The 11,022-nt window shown below is 32.7% G+C and overlaps 1 protein-coding gene across 4 annotated transcripts in view; it reads right to left on the reverse strand.

The window, feature by feature from the left end:
* LOC111702412 (double-stranded RNA-specific editase B2) overlaps positions 1-7,207 on the reverse strand; it is a 19,788-nt gene extending 12,581 nt beyond the window's left edge. Inside the window, exons 1-11 of one of the 4 annotated variants that reach the window (XM_023474110.1) lie at positions 6,954-7,207; positions 5,940-5,998; positions 4,539-4,662; positions 4,264-4,339; positions 3,766-3,852; positions 3,554-3,687; positions 2,939-3,067; positions 2,662-2,760; positions 2,515-2,606; positions 1,106-1,222; positions 587-666 (exon numbers count right to left, since the gene is read on the reverse strand). In XM_023474110.1, the coding sequence (XP_023329878.1) occupies positions 587-666; positions 1,106-1,222; positions 2,515-2,606; positions 2,662-2,760; positions 2,939-3,067; positions 3,554-3,687; positions 3,766-3,852; positions 4,264-4,339; positions 4,539-4,662; positions 5,940-5,998; positions 6,954-7,118 (1,162 nt within the window). In that variant the 5' untranslated portion in view covers positions 7,119-7,207. The remainder of the gene's footprint in view (positions 1-586; positions 667-1,105; positions 1,223-2,514; positions 2,607-2,661; positions 2,761-2,938; positions 3,068-3,553; positions 3,688-3,765; positions 3,853-4,263; positions 4,340-4,538; positions 4,663-5,939; positions 5,999-6,953) is intronic. The other 3 variants (XM_023474096.1, XM_023474089.1, XM_023474104.1) reach the window with 3 other exon arrangements.
* Between the last annotated feature and the right edge of the window lie 3,815 nt (positions 7,208-11,022).

Below are 11,022 nucleotides of genomic sequence, written 5' to 3' on the forward strand. Positions count from 1 at the left end.
AATGATGTGTAGAGGATACCATTCTGGTTTTTCAAGGTCAGATAGAGTTCAAAGAAAAAGAATTTATGTGTGTTGCAGTTTTGACCAAACCTCTAGTATTTACTTTATAAGGAATTTATAGGATCCTTCAGGGTTCAAGTAAATTTAAAGTTTGGTGACGGTGATGGACCAAACCTATTGCAAATAAGATAATACTTTAAAAATAACTGCAAATTTCATTAATTTAGATGGCTTAAAATGAATGAAACACTCTAACAAATAATTTTTCTTCTAGTGTAATGATGTTTCTAAATAAATAGGTCTGCATTTTCGGAAATACAAACCCTGAAAACAATTAATGTATGTATTTCTGCCATTGTTGCTGTTAAAAAATTGTAATAGCTGACATAAACAGAAAAAAAACATTAACTAAGCTTAAAGTTTTGTTATTGTTTAAATAACAGCTGATTAATGAACTTGTCTGCTCCTTTAAGCTAGCTAAATGCTAACTAACAGAGTAAGAAAAGTTTGAACATGATTTCCCAGCCCTGATGACTCTAGTCCAGAAATGTTCTATTCAATAATAAAAATACGTTTAGTTTAAGACCTGTTGCAGGATAGAAAATACTATTCTCTCCAGGAGAACCAGCCTTCATCAGCTCAGAGTACAGAAATACCAAGAAACTTCTGAAACATTTAAAACTAATTAAACCAAAGAAAGTTTTAGCAAATCAAAGAAATAATAGAGTGAAAAAAGAAAAGAAAAGAAAAAAAGAAAATAGTCACAAACAAAACTAGTCTTGCAGAAGAAATGCCAAATTTGACTACTCTACGTCTCTACAACTGTTTTTCTATGCACAATAACAAAACACTGAAATTCACAGAATTTTTTATCTTATTAAAGAATGTTAAAATTATCAAGAATTAAAGATAAATAAAAAGTTATGTAGATCAGATATTATCAACCCTTTATTATGCCAATTTAGATTTCAAAAAATTTAAGAAAAAACTTAAAACAGTTGAGGCAAATTTTTTTTTTAATTCTTCAGAATATTTAAAAATGCAAGCTTTATCTATTTTGTAATTTGTAGAGCAATAATATGAGTATATATTTTTAGATCTTTACCTTCTGGCAATAATTTCTGCATGAGAATCATTAAGACATGATCCAGACCGCGAGAGATAATCTCCATTGATACACTTGGTTCCAGTGCTTACACAAACAACACTCATTTCTCCTTCCCTAAGCAGTATATAATTTTTAATATGATTTTAATAATGAAATCCTAAATTATTAAATCTTACTTTAAAACTCTTGGATTAAATTAATTTCTCTTGCAAGAAGATATAACATGCAAATTGAAGGATCAAGCACTTATCCTGTTTAAAAAAGCCACACTGGTTTTCAAGATTCAGCTTTGTAGAGTACTAATACTTAACACTAAAGTTGTTTTCTGATAAAGTTCCAGTAAATTGTTCAATTTCATAGAAAAAATAAATATCTATAATAACCTTAATCTTTGTGATTAGATACAATTATATAAAAGAAAACAACTTCTTTTAAAGCTAGGAATTAATTTCATGTCTAATTACTTGACAGGTATTCAGTTCTAGGAGGGGGGGGGGGGGGGTTTGGGAGTCCAGAGCTCCTCAACGAGTAATCACCGCCACCCAAATGTGTTTTGCGGCAAGCGCCCTCCTCAATTGGTAATCTCCACCACCTCAATTAGTAATCACCGTACAACTTTGTTTTCTGAGATTTTGATTTTATGCACTTTTAACACAATTTTCGACATGTATCGGGGTTTTATGGCATCTGTATTGACTTAAAATAAATTTTCAAATTGTTTTCAGATTTGTTTGGTCAACAAAAGCTGAGAATCAAGGCACGGTTCATTTTAGCCAAATCTTAGATCCAATTCGCTCATTTAACGACTGCATTTCATGATTGGTGTTAAGATACTAAAAGGTCGGGCTGCCTGTGTGCTAAAAATTATCTCATCCCATGCAAAGTAATATCCATCTCCATTTAAAAGATATTTTCAAAAAACCTTTACAGTGTTTAGATTTTTGTATTATTGTTACACTTATTTTGGCTGATTACCAATTGAGGTGGTGGAGATTAGCAATTGAGGAGCGCGCTTGCCGCAAAACACATTTGGGTGGTGGTGATCACTCGTTGAGGAATTCCGGACTCCCCCCCCTCATTCAAGTAAGATTTCTAGTTTTTTTTTGTTCAGGAAATAGGAAAACATTTCCCATCTAGTATCTTCTGAAACAAATATCACCCACTAATTTAATAAATTAGTTTGAACACAGCATCTTAACATTGTGATTATGTGATTATGTGAGATGAGATCTGCAAGAAGTCCCATCTTGGGCAACCCTCATTTTATACAATATTGCACAATGATGCTTACATTATAAGGTGATCATGGGCAGAAACTACTTTTACATGCATAGCATATGAATAAATTAAGACCAAAAATATTTTGACTTCAATTAATGTTAATATTTATTGTATGATTCTATTACCTGTCCATTACAATTCCAGCTAAAACTTTCCGCTTAGCATATGTTGTTTGATGAAAGACTGAGTTAAATTTGGAGTTTACAAGACGACCAATCTAAATCATCAAAATCAAAACAGGAGTCTTTGAATTTTCAACAAGGTGTGCCTACCTCATCAGCTTTAGAGTGACTTTCTCTAAGCTCAGACTTTTCAGCTCCTGTCTTCACACTTCCTGGTAGTAAGCCACCTGTAACTGGATCAAACTCAACCTGATCAAAAAAAATTAGGCTTAAAAGAACGTTCACACAGGTGAAAACTTTACTAAAATTTTCAGGGTAATTTAAAGATTTTGAAGACCTTTTTAAGGGGAGAATTTTAGGATAAGATATGTTTTATGTACCCGTAAAAATGGCAACTAGATTTTTACATAAATAATCAACACTGCACCTGGTGGAGATGGACTAAAAGTGCTTTGCTTGCATGAAGTTTGGCATCTTTTTTGCTCTTCCCTCTACCTTCAACTGACACAGAGCCAAGGGTTGCTTTAACTACATAGTCAGGAAGATGGCTAGGTCCCTGGACAACAATAAAAACTTAGTTAATAAATAAATCGTGAACAATATTTACTACAGGGTGTCTCAAAAAAATACTGTAGTGGTAGTTTGAGCCTTACTTTAGAAAAATAATGACGAATTTGGACATTTGTGATATCAGCAAATAAAATTCTTACAAAAAAAAATATTTAGTAGATATCAAAAAAGTCCAAATCGTCCAGATTGCTCTAAAATTAAGGCTCTAGCTAACACAACAGTTTATTTTGAGACAACCTGAAGTTTTATCATTCCAATAAATTGAGTCCCATGACTGAAGTGTATTAAGGCACAAAAAGGGTTAATAAGGCATAGAGACACTTTAAACAAAATTCAGTATGAAATCTAAGTCTTGAATTTTTCGGTGAAAGAACATCTGACTTTTTTTGAAGTAAAACTTCTATTTCCAATTTCATGGCAATGTCAGCTCGGGATCATAAGGACAAGGTAGAATTCAGTCAGGATTACTTACATTGGATGATACAAGTGTATATCCTGTCCCAGGATAAAGCTCATTAAGGATTGATATAGGATTCTTTCCCTCCAGTTCAACCCAATCATCTATTTCAGATATCTCTCTTGGTTTCTGAGACAATCCAAATTCATCTACATAACAGAGAAGATATTAATAAACAAATAAAACAATTATTTTATGTTGATTTATAAATGTACAATATAATTAACCTGAAGGCACAAAGTTTGACCCAATCAAAGCATTTAATGCACTCTGTGAGCATGCTAGTTTGGCATCCTTCTTAGACTTTCCTTCCCCTGAGTAGCAAAAAAGTTTTTGAAATATATCTGAAATATATCTTACTAAGATAACGAAGATACAAGATGAAATTTGCTTGAAATGGTTTACAACTTTTTATGTTTATATTTATGTTAATAATTACGTTTAAATTAAACCAAAAAAAATAAACTAGAAAATGTAAACCTAAAATTGAATTGACATTGAATGAGCCAGAAATGGTCTACATTAAAGTTCAGAAACATTTCTTTCTGACATGAATTTTGTAAGGAGTTTAAATTAATAAACCTAAATACATACAGAATTTCTTCAGGAGCAAATTTTAAATCATCATTTTTAATTGAAGAAGACAACTTATGAAGTAAAGTTCATTTCACAATTTAAGATTTATTTTAGATCATATTTAATTCATAGCAAAATTAAGGAGATACCTGAAAAAGATTGATTAAAAACATTGCAAACCATTGAAAAAGTTGGATTGTTAGCAGGGCCAGTTTGAGAAGTCACCTAAGAAATAATAATTTGACTCAGATTCATAATCTGAAAATTTAATGCGGAATCAGCTAATTAATGTTTCTTCTATATTTCTAGTTACATCCCCCATTCACAAAAATCATGTGCTTACATCATTTATGGGTTAAGCCACTGATAAAGCTTAAATAAATAATTTATACCTTTTAATGTGGAAAACAATGCAAGTTTATACCTTATACTGAGGAGCATTAGGTGGAGGAAACATTTCATTAAGCATCATTACAGCATGCTTTGTAGGAACAACCTTGGGGACAGGTTCCCCTCCATCCTTGTCATGCTTATCATGATCCTGCTCTCTACAGGGAGAAGAACATCATTAAACTCTATTTATATGAATTAAAAACATTCATTAAAAATATCAGGCTTTAGAAAAAGGTAAAGAATTAATTTTACAATCTACATGTAGGGTTGTTAAATCTTTTTTTAAAACTTTTAAAAGATTGTTTGCTTTTTTGGAAAATAAACGATTGTTTTTTAAAAAAGATTGATTTTAATTTATAACAAAAAATTATAGTTTTTTCCTTAAAAATTCGATAATGAAAACAAGTTTTAAGACAATTAATTTCAATTTTTTTCGGCAGAACAAAAAATGTATTTTCTATTTAAAGGTTGTTAACAGTTGTTAATGATTGTTAACAGTTCTTAACAATTGTTAGCGAAGGGTCATCGTTCATGGTCATGAAGGTATTTCGTTTATTTCATCGTTTTCAAAAGGAAACAATCGCTTTTCATAAAAGTAGAAACAATCCATCCCGAGCTACATGTATATTGCATAATACTTAGGTAAACAGTGGGAAAATAGTGAGATGTAATTTTCAAAAAAGCAATTATATTAAAAACTAGCCAAAGTGCCTGGCTTTTGCAAGTGGAATTGAAAAAAAATTTTAAATTAAAGACGTTTGGCCAGCTATAGTCAAAATGTATTTTATTTATATTTATGAGCCACCTTTGAGGTTAGTATTTCTATCCTATATTTTCCTTTTTAAGTCCTAAACCCAATGGTTAATACTTTTTCTAGACTAGTGAATTTATAATTGCTCTATAAAATGTCTCAAGATCTTGCAGAATGCACTTTATATGGTTAAAAACTTCTTGAATTTCTTCAGCTACCTGAATCTGAAGTTAAGCTACAGGAATCTTTATCAGTCATAATCTGTAGTTTACCAAAATCTTTAATTCAGTTGAATCTTTTCTAAACTGAATCTTTACTTTGTTAAATCTCTAATGGAATATGAACTTAAGTTGGTTGAATCTTTAATTAGCTCAATCTTTAACTAGCTCAATCTTTAATTTCCAGGTACAAATACAAATTACTTCTTATTTGCTCTGGAGGATTTCGGACNCACTAATGAAAATAGACAGTTTTAAAGACAAAAAATATGGATTCTTCTCAATTAGACAGAGCTTTTAAGGTTACCGTTGTAAATTGAACATGCCCCTCTGTCAATGGAGTATCACTTGATATTACGTTTGTAGGACATGAAAGTAAATATTGTATCCAATTCTGTGTATCCTTAGAAAAGGTCTAGTTGATGGTTTGTGAGTCTTCTCCCCACTACAAGTTGATACTTACTTTTTATGTCGTGTTCCTCTTTTTCGACCTGCCCTGGATCTAGAAGTTGGGCCTCCTACCTGCAACAGTTCAATAGAATGTACAGTCTACAAAGAATTGTTTTTTTTCTGCAGATTTTAATAACAATCTGCGTTCACATGTGCAGATCTGAATCAGAATCTGTGGAACTTCATTGAGGATCCAGGTCCCTTACTTCCAACATTGCCTAACTTTAGAACCAAACTTGATAGAATTGTTTTCTGAAAATTGAATGTTAGTGTCTGTGTTTATAGAATTCCTAAATTATAAAATCTATAGACATCTTTAAATATTTCCTTTTGATTTGTTGCATTTTCTAAAAAATACAGAATCCATTTAGATTTGCATCTAGGCAAACTGGATTTGATGCAGATATAATTCAAAGCATAAAAACATCAAAAAATATAAATAAAAGAAATATAAAAAGAAATAAGTGAAATTTTATGAAAATATCTTGATTTCACTTGGAAGGTTTTACGATTAGTTGCAGTTAGTCCAGAAACCAAATCACATTTAATTTTTAATTATCTGTCAGATTGTAAAGATGTTATGCATACTATTAAATGTAGTCTTTTTTGACAAAGAACCAAAAGCCTAATCCACACATTCTGGACATTGTGTGGTGTTTTTCTTCTACATCCTTACTAAATATACATAAAGAAATACAAGGAGAAGGGGGTTATCCTTTATAATGATAAAGGATCCAATTTTCTCTCTCCAATTTTCTCTCTAACTTTAAAATGAAAGCACCCAAATTCTTAAGATTTACTACAAAATGACAAAAAAATGGATCATTAACCCCCTTGGGTTTAACATTGAATCCCCTGGGGGTTTGCATTCTTGTTGGTTCTAATCTTTCATGACTTTCCTTTCAAAGAAGCAGGGTTTAACATGGACTTGAATAAATACGTTTTTAGATTCAACGAAAATTGTTGAATACCAAAAACTGTTTTTGTAAAGAAATTTCTATTAAATATTTGAGTTAAAAAACCATACCCTATATTTCTTATGCTGAAGATTGTTTCCATCATTGATGTTATTCTTGCCATAGTTGTTGTTGTTGTTAGTAATGTTGTTGCTGTTGGGATTAAAGTTCCTCAATTGTTTATTTATTTCTTCCACTCCTTGATTTCCTCTCTCATTGATTACTCCACCATTCATATTCACTCTTGAAGAGATTTATAATAGAAAAATGAGCTTGATTTAAACTAATTGGTAAATTTGTCTTACCCTAACCTAACCCTAAAATAGTAAAAAATATAAAATATAATAGTTTAGCTGAAAAAGAAGTGGTCATGTGAAAAATTGATAGGGGGGGGGGTCCAAAAATTGTATACCGGAATGAACCCAAAATGGTAATATCAGCTAGAGAACGATTTTATGATATCACCCCCCTCTCCCCCTCGACCTATCAATTTTGTACAGGATCTCATATGAAACACATATAGCCTGTCCTAGCTTCGGCGCTTGGCCCCCTAGCCTGTCCTAGCTGCAGCGCTCTGCACCCTAGCCTTTCCTAGCCGCAGCGCTCGCTCCAGAAATTGTCTTAACCTAACCTAACCCTGAAATAATAAATAAATACAAATAGTATATAAGTTGTAAAGTACTTAAGGGGGGGGGGCTCCAAAATTCGTATTTATAAAAGTACAAAGTTTATGGAGGGGGGCGGAATTCGGCAGTTAAAAGGTCCTAAAGTAGTTCAGTAAGAAACTAATATCACCTATCACTCCAAAGACGTTTTCTACCGACATATTCTTGGTACCATTGATTTGCTCGATTAAGTGTTTTTGTACAATAGTACTAGAAAACATCAAAATATATCTAATACACACAATATAAAAAATATTCGGATCTGTCCTAGTGAACAATTTTTGGACCCCTTCCCCCCCTCCTATCAATTTTGTAAATGACCAAATTAATATTTCTTTAGTATTATTTAGGGTTAGGTAAGGTTAAGACACTTTCTGGGCCGAGCGCTGTGGCTTGGACATGCTAGGGGGTCGAGTGCTGCGGCCACAGGTTAGGTTAGTTAAGACACTTTCTGGGCTGAGCGCTGCGGCTAGGACAGGCTATAGGGGGCCGAGCGCTGCGGCCACGGATTAGGTCAAGTTAAGTCACTTTCTGTAAGATCCATGTACAAAATTGATAGGAGGGGGGGGGGTGGCCAAGGGGGGTCCAAAAATCGTTCTCTAGGAATATACTAAATATTCCGTTCCAGGTGTGGCGTTATTTCTGGGTAAGCGTTAAATAATGGTAGTAGATTCTACGCAGCAAATTTTCCGCGGTATCCGCGCATATTTTTGCAGTTTACGGCAATGTGCACAACAGAAATCTGGTATTTTTTCTGTAATTTCAAAATTAGAAATTATATTTATACACTATATGCTGATATATAATGTGAGTACAGAAGTATAATTAACTATATATTAAACTCTCATTAGTTGCAAGTATCAGAATCTTAACAATTAATTAACGTAAACTAAGCAATATCGATCCCTAATGTTAAAACAATTGATTTTTACTGTCTGTCGCTCAGCAAAACTTGATTGATTCTCAAATATGAGAAACACTTTCAATTTACTGTTTACATTCACAGAATTTTGCACGAATGCCGCGGAAAATTTGCTGCGTAGAGTCTACTACCATTATTTAACGTTTACCCAGAAATAACGCCACACCGGTCCCTTATCTCCAATTTTATATTTCATATTTAAAGTATTTCATAAATTTCATATAAGTAAATTGCTTTCAAAAAGCGTTCCCGATTAATTTACCCACAAATGCAATTAAATTCACACGCAAACTATAATCCACAGGTTTCTTACGCGGATTGATAGGCCTTCTTTATGAATGATAAGGAATCACCAATCACTTTCAAGTTTCAATGTATTTGAAATTGACTGATCGGTAATTTTAACGTACACGTGTACTAAATATAGTGTATATACTGTATATTAGGATTGTGTACACTAAAATTACAAAATACTTTATGCAAATTTCGATATTTATGCAAGAGGTCATACAACACTTTATTCAGGGGTATTGAAGTCTTCTATAACGAGGGGAGGAAGGCCAACCACAACAATTTCTTGTCCGAGCCACATTCTCCTCATTTTCTCGTCCGAGCCACCTCGAAATCCTTGTCCTTTCAACATTATTTTTTTTAAGTGTCTAATCCTTCCATATAAAACTATTTTTTAAGAATCTTAAGTCACGTTATAGGCATAAATGAAGTATCAAAGTTTTGTAAATCAAAGTAAAAAGTTTCAGCTGAATTAAATATTTCAAGTTTAATGTCCTTTAACAGAGGCGCAACATAGGACTTTTGCTAGGGGAGGGCTATATATTATTTTGTAAGGGTCGGGGGGGGGGGGGGTTAAGGGGGGGGTTCCCCCCCCCCCGTTTTCGAAAAATTTTTCAAAAACAAAAGTGTTTTTTAAGGGTTTGAAGTCGAAAAGGAAATTTTAAGTTGTTGCATGCAGATTTGGCTGTGTTCAATTCAAATCGATTTTTTGTTCTTGTGTTTTTACAAAATTCATACTTCCAACAGATGTAAAATGAATGATATGAGTCAATTCATTTAATATGTGTGCGAATCGCAAAAGAGTACTTTTAAGTATTGCAAGAAATAATCATTTATAGTTTCTGGAAAAAAAAACATAAAAGTACATAGGTAAATAATAAATTCAATCATCTACATTGAAAAAGGACAGATAATGTTACCTTTTCTCTTGAAGTTATTGAATTAATGATTGATCTAACCAACATTCATTTTCGATTTTATAGAACTTCTGTCAAAGAAGATAAATCTTGTTAGTTATCAAATATGATAATCAGTTAGAAATTTGCCAGGTTCAGAATTTTCTCTAGATTTGGAACTGAGTTTTTGCCACAAACTCAAATTTTCTAATCCCTAAATCTTTGCACCGAGTGGTGTAAACATTAGATATTTCAAACTTGGAATATTTTACCAAAAGAATTCAAAGTTTGATATCTACGACATTGGGTTGAAAAGATAAAATTAAAGGGATTAAAATATCAGAGTTTCTGGCAAAATTTCAATTCCTTTAAGTAGAATTAAAATGTACTTTAAAAAAAATATCTTATGATTAAAAAAGAACAATTCAACAATATCTGTCCTACAACAATGGAATATTCTGGGGCTCGTGGATGCATTTACAAAATCTTGGCAATTTTATCTCTTGGCAGACACTGTGCTCTGTCTCTAAGAATATGAATTCTTGCTAGATTAGATAGTCTAGAATTTCCCATGCTTGATCTTAAACAAGTGTTTAACCTCCTGAGCGTAGAAAAAGACCTCTCGGCCTCACAGCAAGAGACAGGAAATGTTTTTACTACTTTCAGCATGATGAATAAGTTTGGGAATATTAAAGGATTTATTTCCTGCAAAGCTTTGTCTAGATTTGATGGAATGGCTTTGCTCCCTCTCATCTCCAGGTTGCTCTTGTATAGTACAAGTTCGGTCCAGAAGAGTAAAGGTTTTGGAAGTAAAGACTGATAAAACTCTAAACTCTCTGAAAGTTTGCTCTTGAGATCAGCCAGGGTATGAGAAGCTATTTTCTCTGGTAACAAGTAAAGCAAACCCATGGCCTTTGATGTTATTGGAGCAAATCTCTCTTCTAGCTGCATTATATTAGTATCCAAGAGACAGTTTGTACTCAATAAACTCAACACAAATAAAATACAGTTCAGAACTTTTTTTTACATTAAATGTTTACAATAGTCTTTAGCCTTGAGAATTGAGAAAGATAAAAATTAGTTTTTTTAAAACTAACTATAGTATAATAAAATTTCTACAATAACTATTGGTTTTCTTATTCCTGTGATACTGATTTTCACCATTCTTTCTTTCTTTTCATTCTGCAGGGGCGGGCCCCCCCCTCTCAGGTGCTAGGGTAGGGCGCGCGCCCGGCCGCCCCCCCCCCTAGTTGCGCCTCTGTGTCATTAACAACTTTCTTCTTTTTTACACGCATCTTCAGATATTCCTGGTTTAGAATGCCGCAAATAATTCCAAGCTTAAAGAACTTTAATCTTTTTTGTTAAC

Source organism: Eurytemora carolleeae, unplaced genomic scaffold (assembly GCF_000591075.1).
Source record: "Eurytemora carolleeae unplaced genomic scaffold, Eaff_2.0 scaffold138, whole genome shotgun sequence".
Taxonomy (NCBI): domain Eukaryota; kingdom Metazoa; phylum Arthropoda; class Copepoda; order Calanoida; family Temoridae; genus Eurytemora; species Eurytemora carolleeae.